The sequence below is a fragment of the Bos indicus genome, chromosome 5 (genome assembly GCF_029378745.1).
Source record: "Bos indicus isolate NIAB-ARS_2022 breed Sahiwal x Tharparkar chromosome 5, NIAB-ARS_B.indTharparkar_mat_pri_1.0, whole genome shotgun sequence".
NCBI lineage: Eukaryota > Metazoa > Chordata > Mammalia > Artiodactyla > Bovidae > Bos > Bos indicus.
In genome coordinates this window covers 9931690-9958825 of record NC_091764.1, presented here as the reverse complement: position 1 = coordinate 9958825, position 27136 = coordinate 9931690, and the positions used below count along the sequence as shown (strand labels likewise).

The following is a 27136-nucleotide window of genomic DNA, read 5'->3' as shown; positions in this document are numbered from 1 at the left end:
TTTGTGATTGACTTTGTTTTGTATTTTTAGTATTATATTTTTGAGGGTCTAACCTCTAGATTTTAAATCTTTGCTTTGTGGTATTTGGTATCAATTTTGTACCTTTAAGAATCTAATCTTCAGTATCCATTTTCACTTAGGGGTGTGATTACTGGCTTGATTGCTCTCTCCCCTTTTGACTTTCTCCCAAGTCACCTCTATCTCCTCCCTCTCCCTTATCTTCTCTACTTAAATCTGTGAATCTCTCTGAGTATTCTGGGCCGTGGAGAACACTTAGGGAACTGATTACTGGTTAGATTGGTCTCTTCCCTTTTGACTCCCCCTATTCTCCTCCAACCAGTCCATTCTGAAGGAGATCAGCCCTGGGATTTCTTTGGAGGGAATGATGCTAAAGCTGAAACTCCAGTACTTTGGCCACCTCATGCGAAGAGTTGACTCATTGGAAAAGACTCTGATGCTGGGAGGGATTAGGGGCAGGAGGAGAAGGGGATGACAGAGGATGAGATGGCTGGATGGCATCACTGACTCGATGCACATGACTCTGGGTGAACTCCGGGAGTTGGTGACGGACAGAGAGGCCTGGCGTGCTGCGATTCATGGGGTCACGGGTGAACTCCGGGAGTTGGTGATGGACAGTGAGGCCTGGCGTGCTGCGATTCATGGGGTCGCAAAGAGTCGGACATGACTGAGTGACTGATCTGATCTGATCTGATTCTCCTCCTGGTCACCTCTATCTCCCTCCTCACTCTTCTCTTCTCTATGTAACTCCATGAACCTCTCTGGGTGTTCCAGACTGTGGAGAGCACATAGGGAATTGATTACTGGCTAGATTGCTCTCTCCCCTTTTGATTCCCCCTCTTCTCCTCCTGGTCACCTCTATCTCCCTCCTCCCTTTTCTCTTCTCCATGTAATTCTGTAAACCTCTCTGGGTATCCCTCACTGTGGAGAATCTTTTCACCATTAACCTAGATATTTTATCATCTGTGCTGTATGGATGGAGAAGTCTTGAGGCTACTGTAAAAATAAGACTGAAAGCCAGAGGCAGGAGGCTTAAGTCCAAAACCTGAGAACACCAGAAAACTCCTGATTCCAAGGAACATTAACTGACAAGAGCTCATCCAAAAGCCTCCATACCTACACTGAAACCAAGCTCCACCCAAGAACCAACAAGTTCCAGAGCAAGACATACCACACTAATCTCTAGCAACACAGCAATACAGCCCTGAGCATTAAAGTATAGGCTGCCCAAAGTCATGCCAAACCCACAGACACCTCAAAACTCTCTACTAGACACTTCATTGCACTCCAGAGAGAAGAGATCCAACTCCAACCACCAGAACACCGATGCAAGCTTCCCTAACCAGGAAACCTTGACAAGACACTAGTCCAACCCCACCCACAGGGAAAAACCTTGGCAATAAAGAGGAACCACAAATTTTCAGCCTACAGAAAGGCCATCCCAAACACAGCAATCTAAACAAAATGAAAAGGCAGAGAAATATTCAGCAGGTAAAGGAACATGATAAGTGCCCACCCAAACCAAACAAGAGGAGGAGATAGGGAGTCTACCTGAAAAAGAATTCAGAATAATGATAGGAAGAATGACCCAATATCTTGAAAACAAAATGGAGTTACAGATAAATAGACTGGAGACAAGGATTGAGAAGATGCAAGAAATGTTTAACAAGGACCTAGAAGAAATTAAAAAAAGAGTTAATCAATAATGAATAATGCAATAACTGAGATCAAAAGCACTCTGGAGAGAACCAACAGTAGAATAACCGAGGCAGAAGATAGGCTAAGTGAGGTGGAAAATAGGATGGTGGAAATAAAAGAAGCAGAGAGGAAAAAGAATTAAAAGAAATGAGGACAACCTCAGAGATCTCTGGGACAATGTTAAATGCCCCAACATTCAAATCATAGGAGTCCCAGAAGAAGAAGACAAAAAGAAAGGCCATGAGAAAATACTTGAGGAGATAATATTTGAAAACTTCCCTAAAATGAGGAAGGAAATAGCCACACAAATCCAAGAAACACAGAGAGTCCCAAACAGGATAAACCCAAGGCAAAACACCCCAAGACACATATTAATCAAATTAATGAAAATCAAACACAAACAGCAAATATTAAAAGCAGCAAGGGAAAAGCAACAAATAACACACAAGGGGATTCCCATAAGGATAACAGCTGATCTTTCAGTGGAAACTATTCAGGCCAGAAGGGAATGGCAGGACATACTTAAAGTGATGAAAGAGAAAAACCTACAACCCAGATTACTATACCCAGCAAGGATCTCAATCAAATATGAAGGAGAAATCAAAAGCTTTACAGACAAACAAAAGCTGAGAGAATTTAGCACCACCAAATCAGCTCTTCAACAAATGCTAAAGGATCTTCTCTAGACATGAAACACAGAAAAGGTTTATAAACTCAAACCCAAAACAGCAAAGTAAATGGCAATGGGATCACACTTATCAATAATTACCTTAAATGTAAATGGATTGACTGCCCAACCAAAAGACAAAGACTGGCTGAATGGATACAAAACAAGACCTCAATATATGCTGTCTACAAGAGACCCACCTCAAAACAAGAGACACATACAGACGGAAAGTGAAGGGCTGGAAAAAGATATTTCATGCAAATGGAGACCAAAAGAAAGCAGGAGTAGCAATACTCACATCAGATAAAATGAATTTTAATTATTTCAAAGTAAAGGCAGTGAAAAGAGACAAAGAAGGACACTATATAATGATCAAAGGATCAATCCAAGAACATATAACTATATGCACCCAATATAGGAGCACCGTAATATGCAAGGCAAATGCTAACAAGTATGAAAGGGAAATTAACAATAACACAATAATAGTGTGGGACTTTAATACCTCAGTCACACCTATGGATAGATCATCCAAACAGAAAATTAGCAAGGAAACACAAACTTTAAATGATACAATGGACCAGTTAGACTTAAATGATATCTATAGGACATTTCACCCCAAAACAATGAATTACACCTTTTTCTCAAGTGCACACAGAGCATTCTCCAGGATAGATCACATCCTGGGCCATAACTCTAGCCTTGGTAAATTCAAAAAAATTGAAATCATTTCAAGCATCTTTTCTGATAACAGTGTGGTAAGATTAGATGTCATCCCAAGGAAAAGAAATACAAAAAGGCAAAATGTTTGCCTCAGAAGTCCTTACAAATAGCTGTGAATAGAGAAGTAAAAGGGAAAGGAGAAAGGGAAAGATATACCCATTTGAATGCAGAGTTCCAACGAATAGCAAGGAGGGATAAGAAAGCCTTTCTCAGTGATCAATGCAAAGAAATAGAGGAAAACAATAGAATGGAAAAGACTAGAGATCTCTTCAAGAAAATTAGAGATACAAAGGGAACATTTCATGCAAAGATGGGCACAATAAAGGACAGAAATGGTATGGACCTAAAAGAAGCAGAAGAGATTAAGAAGAGGTGTCCAGAATACACAGAAGAACTATACAAAAAGTTCTTCATGACCCAGATCATCATGATGGTGTGATCACCAACCTACAGCAAGACATCCTGAAATGTGAAGTCAAGTGGACCTTAGGAAGCATCACTATGAACAAAGCTAGTGGAGGTGATGGAATTCCAGTTGAGCTATTTCAAATCCTAAAAGACAATGCTGTGAAAGTGCTGCACTCAATATGTCAGCAAATTTGGAAAACTCAGCAGTGGTCACAGGACTGGAAAAGGTCGGTTTATTCCAATCCCAAATAAAGGCAATGCCAAAGAATGTTCAAACTACCACACAATTGCACTCATCTCACATGCTAGTAAAGTAATGCTCAAAATTCTCCAAGCCAGGCTTCAACAGTACATGAACCGTGAACTTTCAGATGTTCAAGCTGGATTTAGAAAAGGCAGAGGAACCAGAGGTCAAATAGCCAACATCCACTGGATCAACGAAACAGCAAAAGAGTTCCAGAAAAATATCTGCTTCTGCTTTAATGACTATGCCAAAGCCTTTGACTGTGTGTACCACAACAAACTATGGAAAATTCTTCAAGAGATGGGAATACCAGACCACTTGACTTGCCTCTTGAGAAACCTGTATACAGGTCAGGAAGCAACAGTTAGAACCGGACATGTTCAGCAACAGACTGGTTCCAAATAGGAAAAGGAGTACATCAAAGCTGTATATTGTCACCCTGCTTATTTAACTTACATGCAGAGTATATCATGAGAAATGCCAGGCTGGATGAAGCACAAGCTGGAATCAAGATTGCTGGGAGAAATATCAATAACCTCAGAGATGCAGATGACACCACCCTTATGGCAGAAAGTGAAGAAGAACTAAAGAGCCTCTTGATGAAAGTGAAAGAGGATATGTAAAAGTTGGCTTAAAACTCAACATTCAGAAAACTAAGATCATGGCATCTGGTCCCATCACTTCATGGCAAACAGATGGGGAAACAATGGAAACAGTGACAGACTTTCTTTTTGCGGACTCCAAAATCACTGCAGATGCTGACTGAAGTCATGAAATTAAAAGACGCTTGCTCTTTGGAAGAAAAGCTATGACAAACATAGACAGCGTATTAAAAAGCAGAGACATTACTTTGCCAACAAAGGTTGGTCTAGTCAAAGCTATGGTTTTTCCAGTAGTCATGTATGGATGTGAGAGTTCAACTATAAAGAAAGCTGAGCACTGAAGAATTGATGCTTTCGAACTGTGGTTTTGGAGAAGACTCTTGAGAGTCCCTTGGACTGCAAGGAGATCCAACCAGTCCATCCTAAAGGAAATCAGTCCTTAATATTCCTTGGAAGGACTGACATTGAAGCTGAAACTCCAGTACTTTGACCACCTAATGCAAAGAACTGACTCATCATGACCAAGTGGGTTTTATTCCAGGGATGCAAGGATTCTTCAGTATTCACAAATCAATCAATGTGATACACAACATTAACAAATTGAAAGATAAAAATAATGTGATTATCTCAATAGATGCAGTGAAAGCCTTTTATAAAATTCAACATCCATTTGTGATAAAAACCCTCCAGAAAGCAGGAATAGAAGGAACAGACCTCAACATAATAAAAGCCATATATGACAAACCAACAGCAAACATTATCCTCAATGGTGAAAAATTGAAAGCATTTCCCCTAAAGTCAGGAACAAGACAAGGGTGCCCATTCTCACTACTACTATTCAACATAGTTTTAGAAGTTTTAGCCACAGCAGTCAGAGAAAAAAAAAGAAATAAAAGGAATCCAGATTGGAAACGAAGAAGTAAAACTCTCACTGTTTGCAGATGACATTATCCTCTATATCAGTTCAGTTCAGTTCAGTCGCTCAGTCGTGTCCGACTCTGCGACCCCATGAATCGCAGCACACCAGCCCTCCCTGTCCATCACCAACTCCCGGAGTTCACCCAGACTCATGTGCATCGAGGCGGTGATGCCATCCAGCCATCTCATCCTCTGTCGTCCCCTTCTCCTCCTGCCCCCAATCCCTCCCAGCATCAGGGTCTTTTCCAATGAGTCAACACTTCGCATGAGGTGGCCAGAAAACCCTAAAGACACCACCAGAAAATTACTAGACCTAATCAATGAATATAGTAAATTCAGGATATAAAATTGATACACAGAAATCCTTTGCATTCCTATACACTAACAATGAGAAAACAGAAAGAGAAATTAAGGAAACAATTCCATTCACCACTGTGACAAAAAGAATAAAATATTAGGAATAAATCTACCTAAAGAAACAAAAAACCTATATATAGAAAACCATAAAACACTGATGAAAGAAATCAAAGATGACACAAATAGATGGAGAAATATAACATGTTCATGGATCAGAAGAAGCAATATAGTGAAAATGAGTATACCACCCAAAGCAATCTATAGATTCAGTGCAATCCCTATCAAGCTTCCCGTGGTATTTTTCAGAGAACTAGAACAAATAATTTCACAATTTGTGTGGACATACAAAAAACCCCGAATAGCCAAAGCAATCTTGAGAAAGAAGAATGAAACTGGAGGAATCAACCTGCCTGACTTCAGACTATATTACGAAGCTACAGTCATCAAGACAGTATGGTACTGGCACAAAGACAGAAATATAGATCAATGGAACAAAACAGAAAGCCCAGAGATAAATCCATGCACCTATGGACACCTCATCTTTGACAAAGGAGGCAAGAATACACAATGGAGAAAAGACAATCTCTTTAAGAAGTGGTGCTGGGGAAACTGGTCAACCACGTGTAAAATAATGAAACTAGAACACTTTCTAACACCATACACAAAAATAAACTCAAAATGGATTAAAGATCTAAATGTAAGACCAGAAACTACAAAACTCCTATAGGAAAGCATAAGTAAAACATTCTCTGACATAAATCACAGCAGGATCCTCTATGACCCACCTCCCGGAGTAATGGAAATAGAAGCAAAAATAAACAAATGGGACCTGATTAAACTTAAAAGTTTTTGCACAATGAAGGAAACTATAAGCAAGGTGAAAAGGATAGCTTTCAAAATGGGAGAAAATAATAGCAAATGAAGCAACTGACATAGAATTAATCTCAAAAATATACAAGCAGCTCATGCAGCTCAATACCAGAAAAATAAATGACCCAATCAAAAAATGGGCCAAAGAACTAAACAGACATTTCTCCAAAGAAGACATACAGCTAACAAACCCATGAAAAGATCAACATCACTCATTATCAGAGACATGCAAATCAAAACCACAATGAGGTACCATCTCACACCAGTCAGAATGGCTGCTATCAAAAAGTCTACAAACAATAAATGCTGGAGAGGGTGTGGAGAAAAGGGAACCTTCTTACACTGTTGGTGGGAATGCAAACTAGGACAGAAACTATGGAGAACAGTGTGGAGATTCCTTAAAAAAACTGGAAATAGAACTGCCATATGACCCAGCACTACCACTGCTGGGCACACACACCGAGGAAATCAAAACTGAAAGAGACATGTGTATGTCAATGTTCATCGCAGCACTGTTTATAATAGCCAGGACATGGAAACAACCTAGATGTCCATTGGCAGACGAATGGATAAGAAAGCTGTGGTACCTATACATTATGGAATATTACTCAGCTATTAAAAAGAACACATTTGAATCAGTTCTAATGAGTTGGATGAAACTAGAGCCTATTATATAGGAGAAGGCAATGGCACCCTGCTCCAGTACTCTTGCCTGGAAAATCCATGGACAGAGGAGCCTGGTGAGCTGCAGTCCATGGGGTCCCTAAGAGTCAGACATGACTGAGTGACTTCACTTTCACTTTTCACTTTCATGCATTGGAGGACATGGTAACCCACTCCAGTGTTCTTGCCTGGAGAATCCCAGGGATGGGGGAGCCTGGTGGGCTGCCGTCTGTGGGGTTGTACAGAGTCGGACACGACTGAAGTGACTTAGCAGCAGCAGAGCCTATTATATAGAGTGAAGTAAGTCATAAAGAAAAACACCAATACAGTATATTAATGTATATATATGGAATTTAGAAAGATGGTAATGATGACCCTATATGTGAGACAGCAAAAGAGATACAGATATAAAGAACAGACTTTTGGACTCTGTGATAAAAGGCAAGGGTGGGATGATTTGAGAGAAGAGAATAGCATTGAAACATGTATATTATCATATATGAACTAGATCACCAGTCCAAGTTTGATGCATGAAACAGGGCACTCAAACCCGGTGCACTGGGACAAACCAGAGGGATGGGATAGGGAGGGAGGTGAGATGGGGGTTCCGGATGGGGGACACATGTACACCTGTGACTGATTCATGTCAATGTATGGCAAAAACCAGTACAATACTGTAAAGTAATTAGCCTCCAATTAAAATAAATTAATTAATTAATTTAAAAAAAAGTATATACAAAAGAAATGCAGTTCGAGTATTTTGAATGCAAAGTGGCTCACTGTCATTTTCCCAAAATCACAGTTGGATCGGGGATAAATGCTAAGTCCCTCCTGAAATGAGTGCTCCCCTCAATTCACTGCATTAATTATATCATGTACACAACATATTGTGACATTATTTAGTCATGTGTTCTATGTGGCATGCATCTCACACATATGTAATATGTCCCATGCTGCTGCTGCTGCTGTTAAGTCACTTCAGTCGTGTCCAACTCTGTGTGACCCCATAAATGGCAGCCCACCAGGCTCCCCAGTCCCTGGGTTCTCCAGGCAAGAACACTGGAGTGGGTTGCCATTTCCTTCTCCAATGCATGAAAGTGAAAAGTGAAAGTGAAGTCCCTAGTCGTGTCCGACTTTTAGCGACTCCATGGACTGCAGCCCACCAGGCTCCTCCGTCCATGGGATTCTCCAGGCAAGGGTACTGGAGTGGGGTGCCATTGCCTTCTCCAATGCATGAAAGTGATATGTCCCATAAGCACAGACAAATACCTACAGCAGTAATCTAGTTACCAGTTCAGAGCTAACCACCAATCAGAACACAATTTTAGCTATTTCTATAAAGAATGTTCTAAGTGCTCTTGTGTTTTCTATCAAATCCTAAACATTCTGTATTATCAAGGAAAATAATGTGCTTACCCTGGAGCACAAACACAGCCACTTATGCAGGGTGACGATGGGGCGCAAGTGAAGTTCATAGCCAAATTTGCACATGTCGTTTCACAGTTTATACCACCAGCTGGTAATTGAGGGTCAGGAAACCTACAGTCGAAATACTGTTTTCCCTCAGGGCAGATGTGAACTTCAGGAACAAGGCACAGACAAAATATGTTTAACTTTGTATTTGCTCCATACACATAATCATATTTACATGCGTTTGTCATTAAAACTCAATTAACTACGGAACACAATATATTTTACCAGTAATTACTGATGACCCCAGTAATAACTGATTTTACTCTGTGATGTTTGGTTCATGAGCTTAAACCATTCTCTAGCCAGATTTCCTTTAATTACCTAAATTTCCAAAATCTATTTTGAGTTTGAAAACTTTAGCTGCCTTCCATAAGAAAACAACTAAACAACTAGTATATACCTTCCTGAAATCAAGAAACAGGGTATTGTGATTAATCTAAACATATATTATCATTTTTTGAAGACTGACAGTACCATACGTTTAAACTTTTACAAAGCTATGTGTTTACAATAAACATGTGATACTTTTAGGTCTTGCTTCATCCCTGAGTCACCGTTTATGTAACTCCTTCCTGGTGGCTCAGACGGTAAAGGATCTGCCTGCAATGCAGGAGACCCAGGGAGCCCGGGATCGAACCTGGGGTCCCTGGGTCTCAAGATCCCCTGGAGGGGGCATGGCTACCCCCTTGTATTCTATCCAGTATTCTTGCCTGGAGAATTCCATGGACAGAGGAGCCTGGCAGGCTACAGTCCATGGGGCCACTAGGAGTCAGACATGACTGAGTGACTAACTCCTTTCACTATAATGTGGAAGTGCAGAAAATGGGCATAATTACAGGGGCTACATATTGCTCCAGAAAGCTTTTGAGTTCAGAGGGATTACCACTTCTTATGTGGGGCCAAAAGGAAACTTGGGGATTCCTCTGCGAGAAGCCTGGCCACCTGGGCTTCCTTTTCCTCAATATTGAGCCACCCAATGCAAATGAGTCAAGGGCGGGAGGGCCCAACAGCTTCCAACTATGTGTGCAGTCCATGAACATACCCTGTAAATAAGCCCTGCTGCTGCTGCAGCTGCTAAGTTGCTTCAGTTGTGTCCGACTCTGTGCGACCCCACAGATGGCAGCGCACCAGGCTCCCCCGTCCCTGGGATTCTCCAGGCAAGAACACTCGAGTGGGTTGCCATTTCCTTCTCCAATGCATGAAAGTGAAAAGTGAAAGTGAAGTCGCTCAGTCGTGTCCGACTCTTAGCGACTCCATGGACTGCAGCCCACCAGGCTCCTCCATCCATGGGATTTTCCAGGCAAGAGTACTGGAGTGGGTTGCCATTGTCTTCTCCGTAAATAAGCCCTAGACAGCCTGAATCCTGATACACTGAATCAAGGGCATATAATTAACTCAAAGCTAATTTAGAAAATTTATAACTGTGCAAATAAATAACAAAGCAATAGTTCACAGTTGGTTTTATCAGCCTACACTCTTGCTACCCATTAAAATCAACAGAAGGTAGCTTTGTTTAGTATTTGCCTAGAATTTCTCCCCAGTGACCATAAATTTGAGGCTTTCTGTGTGGTGAAAAATAAGTAATATAAAGGGTCTCCTAACATATATGATCTTCAGGAATGATATGCAATCATAATATATTTTCAAAAGAGGTGGCAGTCGATGTCATTTTACATACCATTGATAATTGATGGCTAGTCCTAAAGCTTTGCTACTTAAAATGTAGCCCTGAACCCCGTATCATTAGCATCACTTTGGCCATCAACAGAAATGTTGCAGGCATCACCCTGACCTACTGAATCAGAATCAATATTTTAACAAAATCCCTAGGTTTTTTGTGTGTACATTCGGAATTTAAGAATTGCTGATCTGGAGTAGGGTTTCCCAACTGCTGTTGCACAAGTGACTTCCAACAGGTGCCTGGATACATATCCCGAAAGCGTTTGGCAGACCTGAGGTGGTGCTGGGATAGGGAGCATCAGGCAGCCTCCCTGGTTGATCAGCTCTGCCCTAAGCAGCCTTACATGTTCACCCCACACTGTCCAACAAATATTATAATTCTGGAGGTGAAAAAGTTAGGAAGCACCAGAGCACCATGTAGAAAAGCATTCCTAAGGCTATTCCTCCATGTGCATTCGCAAGGGGGGCTGTGATGAATTCATAACTTCTGCCCAAAGAGTAGGGACGGTACTAGAGCCTCCTCTCTAAGAAAAACATCTATCTAGATCTTACCAGTAGAGGGCGTTGCTAATTCATCACATTTCACAGTCCCATTTGAACACTGGCTAGTAGAAGTAAACAGATAGTTAATTCATGAAACAAACCTCAAGACTTTTCTGTTTAAAAAACAATATTACATGCAAGAATTGACAAAAAAGATTTTTTTTCCCAGAAGTTTTTGTAAATAAGTTATTGGTTTAGAACTGATTTGAAGAGAGCTATTTCAGTTCAACAGATTTTTATCAAAATCTGTGTATCTGTGTGAGGCACTGTGATTAGCATGGAGAATTCAATGACCAAAATTCTTAGTCTTTACCCAAGCGCCTACTACGTTCCAGTAGGAGAGAAAGACGTACAAATAATAACTGAGCCAGTGTGACATGAAACATACAAATGTTTAAGATATATTAATACAAGTAAAGCACATAACAATGTTTCAAAATCTGTTAGCAATTGACATTAGGGCAGTCAAAGAAGATAAAGTCTGCAAAATTTTGAAGACAGCATGGAGGTTACAATATAGATAAAGTAGGAATGTTGTCACACTGAGTGAAGATGTAGGGGTGGAATAGCTTTCTATGCAACGTAACCGGAGAGGCCTTCAGCAAAGTGTCAAAGACCAGCTTCCATTAGGACACTAAGACTTTATCCCTGAAGTGAGTCACTAAAGACCTTAAACAGAGATGTTATATTGTTGGTTTGAATTCTAGGAAAGTCATTCTGGCAGCAGCGCAGAAGAGACAGTGGGGTCACATCTTAAAACCTGAGTTCCAAAGTCAGGGCATAAGGCAAAAACCAAATTCAGGCAATATGAATTGTGAAAATCACTTAAGGAGTTATCATGATAAGGAAAGATTTTTACACCAATTCTCAATAAGCCCAACATAAACAGTTTTGCCTCGAGCTCTGGACTAGATCATGTTTTCTATATTTGAGCCCAGATGAAGAAGCTGACTAACAGAGAAGGGCCATGTCATACAAAAAATATGCTTCTTCCTCATCTAACACTAGGATGACCCTCAGAAATATGACTCACACTGCGAACGGCAGAGAGGGACCGAGACACAGGGATCTCAGGTCACAGAACCAGGCCTTTCATATCATACTGATTCTGGGACACGGGCTTTTTAAGAGGAATGGCAAATGAGACCATGGGACAAATGGAATTTTTTTTCTCACTGAGGTGGGAAGTTTCCTTTGTTTTTGCAAGTTTACTTAAATTCAATTATGTTAAGTTTAAGAACAATATAGCATCTTGGTAGGATGGAAGGAGACAAAACTAAAGACAAGAAGATCAAGTAGAAACGTCCAGGGAAGAGATGTTGAGAGGCATTGCTAAGACAGTGGTGACAGAAAGGAGGAAATGGATTCCAACTGCATGGAAAAAATAAAATCTAAAGTCATTGGCAGTGTACTGGGTAGGGGTGTTGAAGAGGAGGAGAAAGTCAAGACGGCTCCCAGATTTGTGGCTTGGGAAACTCTGGCTAATAGCACAACCTACTGTAGACAGAGCCAAGAGCTGGTTGCCTTTGCATCTCGACCGAGGGAAAGGAAGGGAGATGCACATAGCAGTAAATACAAATTGTGCATAAACAATATTCTGCCAGGATACAAAATAAGCTGCAAAGCAAAACAGACAACAGAGCAAGCACTGCAGAGCCAGGCTGTCCAGGAACGAATCCTGGCTTTGTTACCAAGGTGCTTAACTGTCTGTGCCTCATTTCCTCACCTGCACACGGGGGCTGCAGCAACTGTACCTGCCTCTTAGGGCTAGAGTGATGGGTGTTTTAATAGATGTAAAACTCGTAGAGTGATACCAGGACTACAGAAAGTGCACAGGAAAGGGCAGATATGATTATTGCAATGCTTATTATTACTACCCTCTTACGTCTGTTCTTATCTGTGGGTTCTATGGTGCAACTAAAAGGAGGTTAGGAGTTGGATATAGATCTACGAGGACTGCTGCATGGACATGTCTACATTTTTAACAGGTTACAACTCGAAGGAGTGTTTTCTTATGAATAAGCATTTTCTCACTAGAATGGCTGTCCTTTGGGAGGCAACACTCTGACTCCAGAGGGTGACATGGTGAATTCCAATTTGAAACTGCATTTTCTGAGCCAATGGATAAGCCACAAAACTAAAACGCCTCAGTAACTTACAGCATCGGACCATTCATCTCACCCTTAACTATTATTTGAGAACTAAGGGGAGAGCCATCTCACCCTTAACTATTGAGAACTGATCAGAGGCATTCCATTTCACTGTCTGACACTTTAACTCATAGCTCTTTTCTGCAGTTATGAGCACAAGTTTAAGGCATTCATGTTGAAATGAAATATATATATATATATATGTGAGTGTGTGGTTTAATGAACATATGTATATATGTATATATTTGGGTTACATATATATATATAAATGTCACACATATGGTTTAAAAGTTTATATATTAAGGTTATCTGTATTTTTCAAATTACGGATGTCATATTTCAATTTATGGATTTGGTTAAGAATTTACATTACTCCATGTCATTTGTCAAGAACAATCACCGTTACTGAAATCTACCATAAGCCTGAGGGTGTTGGGATGAGCTCTCCGGGTTGGTAAATACTGCCTCTGTAATGACACCGGCAGTGAAATCTGTAAGGGGAAAAAAAAAAAGATTAAGTTAACAAAATAGGATATATTTAAGAAAAAAAAAACAACACTGAAATTGAAGCAGACCACATGCTGTATTGGTACTTTTAAGGCACAGTCTAGCAATAACATTACTGCACAAAATTCCATGCAATTCTGTTAAACAAATGTGAAATCTTGTGCAGCTTTAGATTTTGTTTCCCAAAACTCATACTCTGTATTGTTTTCGTCACAGTACAGACTATGTTGTCTCTCTCACAAAAATGTCCCTGGAGGCACTTGAGAGAAATACAACCAATCTATCATGTAACTCTATGTAGACAACAAAGTCTTTATGTCATGTGAGATTTGAGAAATTTCTGAATGCTGAGAGACATTACAATCCTGCTACTACAATTTGCCACATGACAGAGAAATATAAACCTTGCTATTATTATTGATACGGCAAAAGCACGTGGGAATGAACTTCGGGGTGACTCATCAGATTCCTTAGCTCTTTCTGCAGCGATTTGTGAGTACGTACAGGGTTAACAAATAAATACATAAGAGTAAGGATATTAAGAAATATTAAAGAAACAACTCACAAGCAGATCCTTGCATATATGTCCACTTATTTTACGGAAAAACTGACATTTAATAGTGGAAAAAAACTTATGGTTCTGAGTCGATTAGATTTTTTTAAAAAAAGACGGGGAGAAAAGAAACAGGCATGGCAGCCCCTTTATTCTGTAAGGGAGACAAGAGGTTAAAAACTGGATGTTGTCAACACATTTCTGGGACGTACATGGGAACACAAAAGCTCAGCGTGTCTTCATAGTATTTGCCTTCAGGACAGTTGCAGCCTTCCGCACAGTCATCGTTGCACTGCTCTGGGGCGGAGAGGGAGACGCAGGAGCGGCGGCAGAAGGAAGAGCAGTGATGGTACATCATGCCTTTCTGACACACCACCCCTGAGGACGGAGAAGCAGCAACTGAGAGAGAGCGCGCAGGCCAGAGCACGGTGTGCTGGGAGACGAGTCCACGATAGACACAGATCACGAAAGCAGAAGGTCTGCCACACCAGTAAATCGAGGACACTACCGACTGCTATAACATAAATAAATAAGTAAGCAACTCTTTGCCTCAATAGAAGTTTAACCAGAGAGGAATAAAATTTCTATGTGAACTATATTTAAGTGTGACATTTCATATCATTCTTTTACAGCCTGTGCTATAATTTTCTTGATATATTTAAAGAATTTTATCCGTCTAAATAAACCTACTGTCCTCACATTTTAAACTTGTTTACCGCTATGTTGGCATCATCTTCTTTATGACGTTATTTAATCCTAAGTAAGCTTTGTCATCTACAAGTAACACAAAACTTGATTTTATTGATCTATGCTCACAGATCCTGTTTTTTTGCCTATTAAATCATGTCTATATCTTTGGCTAAATCCTTCCAATTTCTTTTTAGAAAAAAACTGAATTGATTAAAGTAGGCAAACTAAAATATTCTAAAAACACACTTGCACAGACACCTCAGAAATGCTGGGTAAAACAACTGAAATAATGTTAATCGTACAACTGCTCTTGTGAGAAAAAAAAGCCGGGGTGGAGGGGAATGGAAGATAACTTCTTTGGATGACAGCGGTAAAGAGAGAAAAAAAATCCAAAACTTGAAGTAGAGAAAGCGAGGGTGGGTCACAGTGATTTTTGACTTTATATTTAACTCTTAAGGAAATGGAAAATGAAAGTTGGTCCTTCTCAAGGCAAGGAACTGATAGGCTCTTAACCGATGCCTCCAAAAAAATCATCTAACTCAGCTGAAAAGATGGACTACAGCAGAGGTCAGCAAACTTTTTTTGGAATAAGCTAATGGTTCCAGAGAATAGCAAGGAAGATAAGAAAGCCTTCCTCACTGATCAGTGCAAAGAAATAGAGGAACAATAGAATGGGAAAGATTAGAGAACTCTTCAAGAAAACTAGAGATACCAAGAAAACGATTCATATAAAGATGGGCACAATTAAGGACAGAAATGGTATGGACCTAACAGAAGCAGAAGATATTAAGAAGAGGTGGCAAGAACACACAGAAACTATACAAAAAATATCTTCATGACCAAGATAACCATGATGGTGTTATTACTCACCTAGAGCAGACATCCTAGAGTGCAAAGTCAAGTGGGCCTTAGGAAGCATCACTATGAACAAAACTAGCGGAGGTGATGGAATTCCAGTTGAGCTACTTCAAATCCTAAAAGATGATGCTGTGAAAGTGCTGCATTCAATATGCCAGCAAATCTGGAAAACTCAGCAGTGGCCACAGGACTGGAAAAGGTCAGTTTTCATTCCAATCCCAAAGAAAGGCAATGCCAAAGAATGTTCAAACTACCACACAATTGTACTCATTTCACAGGCTAGCAAAGTAGTGCTCAAAATCCTCCAAGCCAGGCTTCAACAATATGTGAACCATGAACTTCCAGATGTTCAAGCTGGTTTTAGAAAAGGCAGAGGAACCAGAGATCAAATTGCCAACATCCTCTGGATCATGGAAAAAGCAAGAGAGTTCTGGAAAAACATCTACTTCTGCGTTATTGACTACACCAAAGCCTTTGACTGTGTGGATCACAATCAACTGTGGAAAATTCTTCAAGAGATGGGAATACGAGACCACCTGACCTGCCTCCTGAGAAACCTGTATGCAGGTCAAGAAGCAACAGTTAGAACTGGACATGGAACAACAGACTGGTTCCAAATAGGGAAAGGAGTACGTCAAGGTTGTATATGGTCACCCTGCTTATTTAACTTCTATATAGAGTGCATCATTTGAAATGCTGGGCTGGATGAAGCACAAGCTGGAATCAAGATTGCTAGGAGAAATATCAATAACCTCAGATATGCAGGTTACACCACCGTATGGCAGCAAGTGAAGAAGAACAGAAGAGCCTCTTGATGAAGGTGAAAGAGAAGATCAAAAAGTTGGCTTAAAACTCAACACTCAAAAAATGAAGATAATGACATCAGGTCCCATCACTTCATGGCATATAGATGGGGAAACAATGGAAACAATGACAGACTTTATTTTTTGGGGCTCCAAAATCACTGCAAATGGTGACTGCAGGCATGAACGTAAAAGACACTTGCTCCTTGGAAGAAAAGCTATGACAAACCTAGACAGCAAAGTACAGACATTACTTTGCCAACAAAAATGTCCATCTAGTCAAAGCTATGGTTTTTCCAGTAGTCATGTATGGATGTGAGAGCTGGACTATAAAGAAAGCTGAGCACCGAAGAATTAATGCTTTTGAACTGTGGTGTTGGAGAAGACTCTTGAGAGTCCCTTGGACTGCCAGGAGATCAAATCAGTCAATCTGAAAGGAAATCAGTCCTGAATATTCATTAGAAGGTCTGAGGATAAGTTGAAACTCCAATACTTTGGCCACCTGATGCCAAGAACTGACTCATTTGAAAAGACCCTGATGCTGGGAAAGATTGAAGGCAGGAGGAGAAGGGGACGACAGAGAATGAGATGGTTGGATGGCATCACCAAATCAATGGACATGAGTTTGAGCAAGCTCTGAGAGTTGGTGATGGACAGGGAGGCCTCGCATACTACAGTCCATGGGGTCACAAAGAGTTGGATACAACTGAGCAACTGAACTGAACTGAATGGTGAATAGTTTCAATTTCTCAGGCCATACTGAACTGAAATGGTGAATAGTTAAAATTTCTCAGGCCATTCAGTCTCTGTTACAACTACCCAGCTCTACCCTTGTAGCTAAATATGCAAACATATGGGCAGTAAAATTTATTTACAAAATACAGGAAGCCCAAGGGTTTAATTTGCCAACTTCTAGATGAGAAGAAATCTGCTCGTAATACAGGAGAAGCCAGGATAGCTACACTCTAATTTTGCTCTTATGTAACAGAGCACCAATTTTAAGAAATAAAGTAATCCCCCATTTTTTTCATGTTGACACATTATATTAGTATTTCAAATAACTTAAGCAAATGTTGACTTTTTATTAAAAAAAATAGCAGTCGTTACAAATGCAAAAATCTCTGAAGTGCTATTTGATCATCTTCATCAGGGCCACTGCCATCATACTCACCACAGAATGAAACCTGAGCTCTGAAGTCGATGGGAATGCCACGCTGGCCACAGAGGTAGGCATAGTGGGCCAGAGCGTTGCACAGGCAGGCACTTCCACACTTGCATGCATCGTGGCGGCACAGCTGATAGTATAGCCCAGGGCTGATGTAGATGTGGCAAGGAGCAAAGAGCTCCTGGTAGATAACATCACAGTGTGCTGCATATCCAACTAACAGACAAAGAACCCCATTAGCCCTTCATTTACTAGTCTAGCTAGTATCAAATACCCCTAAGTATCAAATTCCAGCACTAGCCAAGGCATCTTGTTTTCCTAGAAATACACTATACTGCGCATTCAATAAGAGTATCTTCAGCTTATACTTTTTTTGGGGGGGCGGGGGTATTTTCAGTAATATTGGTAACAGCACTTACTCCATATTTAATATTCTTTTAGCAAAAAAAGATATTGTGTCATACCTGAATAACTTGAGTATCAGAAGGGTTCACTGATAGAAGTGGCCTCAATTACCCCATTGCCTGCGGATCATCTTGGGAAATCACCCCAATTTTGCTATAAATAATTGATGAGTATTAGAAGGTTTATCTCCAGACAACCACACACAATAAAAATAGTGTTAGGTTATGGATGTTACAGCAACTCCCCAGGATACATTATCCAGGAAGGACTGGGAATCATCTCACCCCAATGGAGACTCTGAGGTAAATGGTAATGAGGTGGATGGCACATAATCACTGAATGCAATATCCACACTGGCACAGTGCTCAATGTCTGGTAAATATTAGGAGCTCAATACTGTTTGATAAATGAATCTGTGAATAAATGAATAATTAATAGAAATTGATAATGGAGCATATGCTAAAGGCTCTGAGGTACCACTACCAAGTCTTTGAGGGGATATGTGTAATCAGATCTTGAATTTGTTGACTTTTTCCCTTGAGAAAGACTGATCAGATATAATTCTCAGCGGGAGCAACCAAGTTTGACAAAACAATCTAGATTTCATCTTTCTGAAAAAAGCCTAGTGTGATTTCTTGGTGTAATGGATCTCAATTGCACTGATTTCCTCATGGGAGAAAAATTAATCAGCCGTGGAGTTGTCGTTGTCTTTGAGAGACAAGATGAGCTGCTAGAGTTTTAGAATTTGTTCACTATTAAGGAATTATGCTGAACTTATTTTGTGAAGTATTTTAAAAATATTATTGGAAACACATGCTAATTATGAGTAGTTACCTGAGTATTATATTTTTGTATTGTTAAGCACATAACATGTGAAAACAAATGATTCAGACTATGTAACAGTGTACTATTGGCATGCACACTTCCAATCACCAGGATCTCCAAGCAAAGACTTGTATCATATGCTCTAAGGATTTGTAGATCAAAAAATATTCCTACTGACATTAAGTGAAAGGGTGACTCAGAAAATCTTTGTTTAAAAATATCCTTCAGAATACACATTAGAATTGACTTTTGTCTATTTACTTTACTTTCTTGGGACGTTTTTGAATTTACCTATTTGAAATTAAAAAAAAAATAGTTCAAGGCAAACATGAAGAAAAAGAATATCTAAAACATATAAGTCATAGAAGATATATGATACGGGGACAAAAGTGATAAATATATATATGTAACAAAATAACAGGTAATAAAGGAAGTCATTAAAGAAACAACCAGAGAAAAACTGAATTCATCAACTGGACTCTACTCCAAGTTTTACATGCTGTTTTTTTTCAAGAGATCAAAAATAATTTAATGAAGAAAACTTGAAATCTAGATAGCTTCCTTGGTAAATTCAATCAAACATTCAATCAAAGTCTAGATAGCTTCATTGGTAAATTCAATCAAAATTTCAATCAAACATGCTGGCCACTTAATTTTAGACTAGCATAACCCTGATACCACAAATCTCACAGACACTGAAAGAAAAATATAAACAAATGTCCTTCATAATATAAGTAAAATATCTTTAACAAAATAACAGCAATCTAGTAATACATAAAAATGCTAATGATGATGCTAATCCATCATCACCAAATAAGGTTTATCCTATGAATGAAAGTTTAGTTTAGTATTTGAAAATAATCAATGCAATGCAACAGAGTAATGGAATAAAAGATAAGCTTAATAAATAAATAAATAAAAGGTACATACTAATAAGAACATTAAAAATATATTTATCGAATTATCAAGGAAGGAACTGAAAAATTTAGAAACAAACTGAGCAAGAAAAATGAAATGAGAAGGACTAGATCTATTAGTAAAAAGTTGAGGAGAGAATGGGAAGGAAAGTGTTGTTAAATGGAAATGAGGTTAAAAGCATTAAGTCATAGAAAGCAAAAGACTCTAGTCTATTCCTCTTACTATAGATAGGAAAAATGACCCAAGATGTTAACAAACGTCTTTAAGTTTAGAAGTTGACCTAGATAAAAAGCCAGTAGTAAAAGAAGATGCCTGGAGTAGGAAATGGAAAACCACTCCAGTATTCTTGCCTGGAAAAATTCCATGGACTAAGGAGCTCTGCAGGCTACAGTCCATGGGATTGCCAAGAGTCGGACATGACTGAGCACCCCCACCCCCACCCCCCACACACACACAAAATCAAGATTATCTTGTGTTCTTTCCAGGACACTAAAACCACAAGTTAATAATAAGGACCACAGAACAGTAAACAGAATCCCTCTGAAAAACCACCACAAAATAACAGTAAGCTAGCCAAAATAATTAAAGGAACAATATTAAATTATAAAAATGTCTATTTAAGCATGCACATCAACTTTTTTCACAAAGTGATTTTACCAAAAAAAGTGCCTTATTTTATTGAATAGTAAACCAGCCTTTCCCATGGTCTGCTGTGGCTTTAGTAAAAAAAAAAGTCCAGCCCCAAATTATTGGCATGTGAGTTGCACTATCGCTGTAAACGGAAACTCTGGAATGTGAGCATCTCACATCCTCGCACACCTGATGGCACAAAGCCTTTCTGGATCACTGGCCTCCTGCTTATGAAGCAGTAATATGTTCTGTGAGTAGGAACTCATCATGTGACAGTAATAAACAGGAATTCACATGCACTGTCATGCTGCAGAACCAAAACTGAACATCCCAAGATTATACGAGCATTATAATACTCCAGAGATTTTTCTTTAGCATTTAAAGAATCTGAAACATACAAAACGCTAGGTCACCTTTGAGGACGACTGAGGGATTTCTGAGCACCTAAAACAAGGAAATTTATGAATGCAGAATAATAAATGAAATAGTCATCTTCTGGAGTTCTTTTTTAAAGTACCCTAGATTGCATCAAGACGCATATGTATTAAACAAAAATACATAAGGAATGGCATTGATTTATCAGAAGAAAATGAGAATTTAAAATCACTAATTTTACAAAATTACAGTAATAAAGAGAACTTTTTCCTAGGTTTACATGCAGAAAGACTTACTGTTTTGCTGATTAATGTTGCAGGGGTCCACCACAGGAACATGAACAGGTGCAAAACAAGTTGAAGAAACTCTCCATGCATTTGCGTGAAGTTGTGGGGTAACTTCTATCATGCCTGATGGAGAACTAGAAAGCAAATATTCTCTTAGTCTCTCCCACTTATTTCCTTCCTTCAGAGTCTTCAGATATTGAAAAAAGAATACTACTTTTTTAATCTACAAGAATATCTTAGAGTTTGAAATGTTTTATTACATTTTAAAATACACATGCTTTTAGCTTCCTGTTATTAAGACTTTACACCATGTCAAATCTTGGACATATATGATTTTATTTAATAATCACTTCAATAAGCCTTGTGAAGAAAACACATTTATCCCCACTTAGAGAGAAGGAAAAGCAGAAGCTTAGAGAAAATATTAACGTTCACTCAGCTGGTAACACTCAGTGTCAAAGAGTGGAGATTCAAATGTAATTCACACCAACTTAATGAAAATGCAAACAACCAAAACATCAATGTGTTTAGGGAGGTAGGGGTAGGGAGCTCACATGATTCTTTTCAAGGTAAAGACAAATGTCCTAAACAATACATAGTCTATACTTCTGGGATACTTCAATTTTCATTATGAGGCCTGAAATGCTGAGGTTCCATTGTGAAGTTGGGCAAACAAACAAAATGAAAATTGAGGAGAAATGGTATAAGTAACACTCTTCATCCAAGTTTACTCAACAAACCAAAATGGAATAGAAATATCTACCCTTTAGGCTTATAAGCCACAACAATGTTTAAGAGTCTGACACTAAAACGCTCCCTCCAGCGGTCAAGATTTATTAACTCTTCAGACACTAGATACTGAGAGACAATCCCTACTGGAACTGTGTCAAATACCGTCAGAACCACTTAGAGAATCAGGTTGGACTAGGTTTCCTGTAGGAAGATCTGACCAAGCAAAACTTTACTAATGCAAGCCATAACAGCATTAATTGCTACAGCATGGCCAAACAGTAGACCAGCATTTATCTTGGCCCTTTTAGTGTCTTAGTAAGCATAACTACTTGGCTTACCATTTATTTCAATCACCATTACAAAGCTATACAGAGCTTCTCATCACAGTGACTGAGACAGGAGAAGAAAAGGGAGCCACACAAGCCACTCCACAATCCTCATTCCTTATATCCATTCTTTCCTTCTTTTTAGCTTCTCTCGTGGCTCAGATGGTAAAAGCATCTGCTTGCAATGCAGGAGACCCGGGTTGGATCCCTGGGTGGGGAAGATCCTCTGGAGAAGGAATGGCAACCCATTCCAGTACACTTGCCTGGAAAATTCCATGGATGGAGGAGCCTCATAGGCTACAGTCCAAGGGGTCGGAGAGTCAGACACAACTGAGCGACTTCACTTTCCTTCTTTTTCCTATCCCTCAAAATAAAACTATTCTAAACTATATAGAATTATAACAAACACCCAATCCAAAATCTCATTTTGCTCCCAACGAGAACACAAACTCACAGGAATCGCATAACCTGAACTAGGTCTTCTCCTTCTTTGCCTCTCCATCCCTCTCCACCCTACAAAGCACAATAAGATAACTGGTCAAGGTGATGGTGTACTCAGGCTTCCCAGGAGCAACTGACTCAGAGCTTGGCTCTTTTATTTCACTTAATTCACTTAAAATAATAAATACCAAAAAATAGGAGCTAAAATGTAGACCTATTTATTTACGGCATTTCGTTTTACAAAATAGCCTTTCAGTTCACCATGGTTAACTTACTAAAACAAGCCATACAAAATAAACTTTCAAGCAATTAATATTTCACATTCCATTATGTTTGAAGATTCACATTAACTTTTGTGATGCAAGGAATTTTAACTGCGTATGCTGGAAAGCTAAACAATGTTTGAAAATTATCTCTGAAATATTATCCATCACTGTTACCAGGCCTGAATGTTTATACATGGTGCCTTAGAAAGAGGCAGACATATCTACCATCTGTTAAACATTGACTACTAACCCATTCTGACAAACGGGAAGAGAAAGAAAGCTTAATGCCACTTCTGTACATCTTAACCAAGTCACTTAATATATTTCTGTTTCACAAATGTGATAAAGATATCAATATTCTGACCTACCTATAAATGAAACAAAAACCTAAATGACCTAAAAGCAAATAAATTACACATGAGAAAAGATAAAAGAAGCTCTCTTTTGAAATTAAAAAAATTTTAAAGCCCTTTCTCTTTGCTGATGCAATTTTTCTTCTTGGTACTATATCAAAGGTCCTATCTCTATTCAGCTCAACTGTCTAGGGCATATAAGGTTCTATGCTAGTTAAGAATAAAAGGATTTATTGAGGATGTCGTCTTTATTCTCAAAGCTCTTGCAGTTTTAAGTGGAAATCAGACAAATCAATGACTGATGTTCATAGATAATAAAGTCAAAATTAACTTTGATGGGATATAAACTCACTTTTTGAAGCAAATAATGACTGTGTTGGTTTGAAAAATAAATAGGAGTTAAGGAGGAAGATTAGGAAGGGAAAAGAACCCAAAGCAGGAAAAATACACAGAAGTGCTTTTTTAAAAATGGCATTTGGAAAATGGCTCCTTCAGGAAATATTCCCTGCCTACCCAATCCACACTTGCCTACTTAAAATTCTGCTGTGCTACTAGCCACGGCCACACAGGTCAACACAACTTTTTGAAATTACCTCAGGATTTATGTGTTTGTATGTGTGTGTGTGCATGCATGCATGCATGTTTAATACCTTACCTAGAACAAATTGTTTCTTTTTTAAAGATTTTTTTTACCTGGACCTTTTTAAAGTCTTTGTTGAATTTGTTACGATATTGCTTCTGGTTTATGTTTTGGTTTTTTTGGCTATGAGGATGTGGCATATTAGCTCCCAGTTTTAGGATCAAACCCACACCCCCTGCACTGGAAGGCGAAGTCTTAACCACTGGACCACCAGGGAAGTTCTGAATGAATTACTTCTTAAAGACAGCTGTCCCCTCCAGTCTGCAACATCAGCTCCTTGAGAATGGGGACCACATGTTACTACCCTAATTTTCCCACAGTGCTTAGCACAATAACAGGTGTGCCAAGCATTTATATTAAGCTATACTCTGGGCTTTTCTACATGTAGGTGAAAGTGCTTTGTCAATACAAGGGATATAAATGTATTTTATTGCTTTTTTTCCCCTAATAAAACACCAACTATGACAAAATCTAATTAACTGAGATGCCACAATGTTGCTTTAGAGATATCACTCATACCAAGTGATATCAATATTATTAAAGTATAATTTACTGTCATTCATTCCAAATGATACTAAGGCTTTTTTTTAAGGCAGCAGTTTTTGAAAAATAAAATACTGTTAAGCTTGACAGGTGACAGAGAATAGTGGGAAGTTATTCCATGGGTAGCCCTCAGGCTCTGAGTCTTGGTAACTAAATTCAGAGTCAGCTCCACTGATTTGAGCTAAGTGATTTTGAGCTATTTATTTGTCACTTTGGCGTTTCAGTTAGCTTCTTTATCTATAAAACAGAGTGACTAATCAGGGGATTCCTACAATATTTAAATATGATAATCCATGTCAAGCTCTTGGAACAGCGATGACTAAGCTGTTATTAGTTAAGTAAACATTTTTAATGTAAGAATTTATATCCTCTAAGTTACTAGTCATCACATCATGTTCAGAGATCATACTTACAGAAAATCATCCCTTATGTTCCCGTTAAATGTGCCACAGAGACCTAATGTTCTTCTTTTCCACGCACTAGTTAGCTGAATATAAATTCTTTCCCCATCTACAGCGAACAGAATCTTTAAACCAAATGTGGTTTTTAGAAGAATAAATAAGGATGACAGAGTCTGAATTTCAACAATTCCTGCAGGAAAAGAACATACGTAAATCAGCTCTGAGATTCACAGGCAATGCTCTGAAATGCTAATGTGCAACATCAGGGATCTGCTTCCAAAAGACTTCTTCCCAGCTCTCTGTGCCCCAGAGCCAATTTTTGCCACCCTGTGCCTGCTTTCTTTTCTTCCATTTCCCTTCTGTCCTTCTTTCTGGAGGGGCAGATAATTTTAACAGAATGTCAGGTTTATGTGTAATTTCAGTTGGCAAGCATCTCATAAGGGGTGAGGGTAGACAGTCAGACTTTTTTTTTTTTAATTTATGTATTTTAATTGGAGGCTAATTACTTTACAACATTGTAGTGGTTTTTGCCATACATTGACATAAATCAGCCATGGGTGTACATGTGTCCCCCATCCTGAACCCCTCGCCCACCTCCCTCCCCATCCCATCCCTCTGGGTCATCCCAGTGTACCAGCCCTGAGCACCCTGTCTCATGCATTGAACCTGGACTGGTGATCTATTTCACATATGGTAATATACATGTATCAATGCTATTCTCTCAGATCATCCTACCCTCTCCCTCTCCTACAGAGTCCAACAGACTGTCCTATACATCTGTGTCTCTTTTGCTGTCTCACATACAGGGTCATTGTTACCATCTTTCTAAATTCCATATATATGTGTTAGTATACTGTATTGGTGTTTTCCTTTCTGACTTACTTCACTCTGTATAATAGGCTCTAGTTTCATCCACCTCATTAGAACTGATTCAAATGTATTCATTTTAATGGCTGAGTAATAGTCCATTGTATATACGTACCACAACTCAATAGTCAGACATTTAAAATCAGATCTATGACCCTTTACTTGTGTGTGTGTGTGTGTGTGTGTGTGTGTGTGTGTGTTATGGCCCCCAAATTGGTCATGATTCAATAAGGAAGTGGCACTTTTTCAAAAATTCCCCATTCCCTCTAGACATTCAGTGAAAAAGAGAGCACAGCACGACAGAAGCATCATTTTATGAGATATCTTTACAGAAGAGAAACTTGTGTTCAAGATTCATGTTGATATATGGCAAAAACCATCACGATATTGTGGAGTAATTATCTTCCAATTAAAATAAATTCAGTTCAGTTCAGTCGCTCAGTCTTGACCGACTCTTTGTGACCCCATGAACCGCAGCACACCAGGCCTCTCTGTCCATCACCAACTCCTGGAGTTCACCCAAACCCATGTCCATTGAGTGGGTGATGCCATCCAACCATCTCATCTTCTGTCGTCCCCTTCTCCTCCTGCCCTCAATCTTTCCCAGCATCAGGGTCTTTTCCAATGAGTCACCTCTTCGCATCAGGTGGCCAAAGTACTGGAGTTTCAGCTTCAACATCAGTCCTTCCAATGAACAGTTTTAAAAAAAAGACTGAACCTGACTTTTGCCACCATAAAAGTTCTTCCTGCAGTCCCTATCACAATTTCTGTCATCAGTCTGTCATCAACCCCAGAAATCTGAGGATTATTCTTTGAACAGATCCTTTTTCTAATTGCCCTTCCATCGCCAAGCAGATAATACTTTTTTTCCTAACTAAAAGTTCAATCTGTTTTCTTCTTTCCCTCTCTACTGTCACTGCCTTGTATCAGTTTCTCCTCAAATCCTTATATGCTCTACCCTGCTGCTGCTACTGCTGCTGCTAAGTCGCTTCAGTCGTGTCCAACTCTGTGCGATCCCATAGACGGCAGCCCAGCAGGCTCCCCCGTCCCTGGGATTCTCCAGGTAAGAACACTGGAGTAGGTTGCCATTTCCTTCTCCAATGTATGAAAGTGAAAAGTGAAAGTGAATTCGCTCAGTCATATCTGACTCTTAGCAACCCCATGGACTTCAGCCTACCAGGCTCCTCCATCCATGGGATTTTCCAGGCAAGAGTACTGGAGTGGGGTGCCATTGCCTTCTCCGATGCTCTACTCTAATAATGTCCTGACTACTCTCCATGTCTCCTTTCTAACATTTCTCAAATCCATGTCCATAGTGTTGTTATAGTAGTCTACCAAGAAGAAAAGAACTGTCAGTCTCCTCATTAAAACTCACTTGCTTATTTGGTTGAAGCATAAGAGGTTGTCATCTTTGTACATGAATAAAGTCAAATAATAACAATTGCATATCAATTTCATATCAAGTTCAATCAATACCCTTGGATGACACTGAGTGAGCGTATAATTTATAATACAAATCAAGCACTTCTGAAAGCAAAAG

The 27136-nt window shown here is 39.3% G+C and overlaps 1 protein-coding gene across 1 annotated transcript in view; it reads right to left on the bottom strand.

The window, feature by feature from the left end:
* Positions 1–27136, bottom strand: part of OTOGL (otogelin like) — a 175505-nt gene that overhangs the window by 100645 nt on the left and 47724 nt on the right. The window contains exons 17-23 of the mRNA XM_070788849.1: positions 24742–24919; positions 21037–21161; positions 17594–17803; positions 14284–14449; positions 13428–13502; positions 10871–10923; positions 8582–8744 (exon numbers count right to left, since the gene is read on the bottom strand). Coding sequence (XP_070644950.1) covers positions 8582–8744; positions 10871–10923; positions 13428–13502; positions 14284–14449; positions 17594–17803; positions 21037–21161; positions 24742–24919 — 970 coding nt within the window. The remainder of the gene's footprint in view (positions 1–8581; positions 8745–10870; positions 10924–13427; positions 13503–14283; positions 14450–17593; positions 17804–21036; positions 21162–24741; positions 24920–27136) is intronic.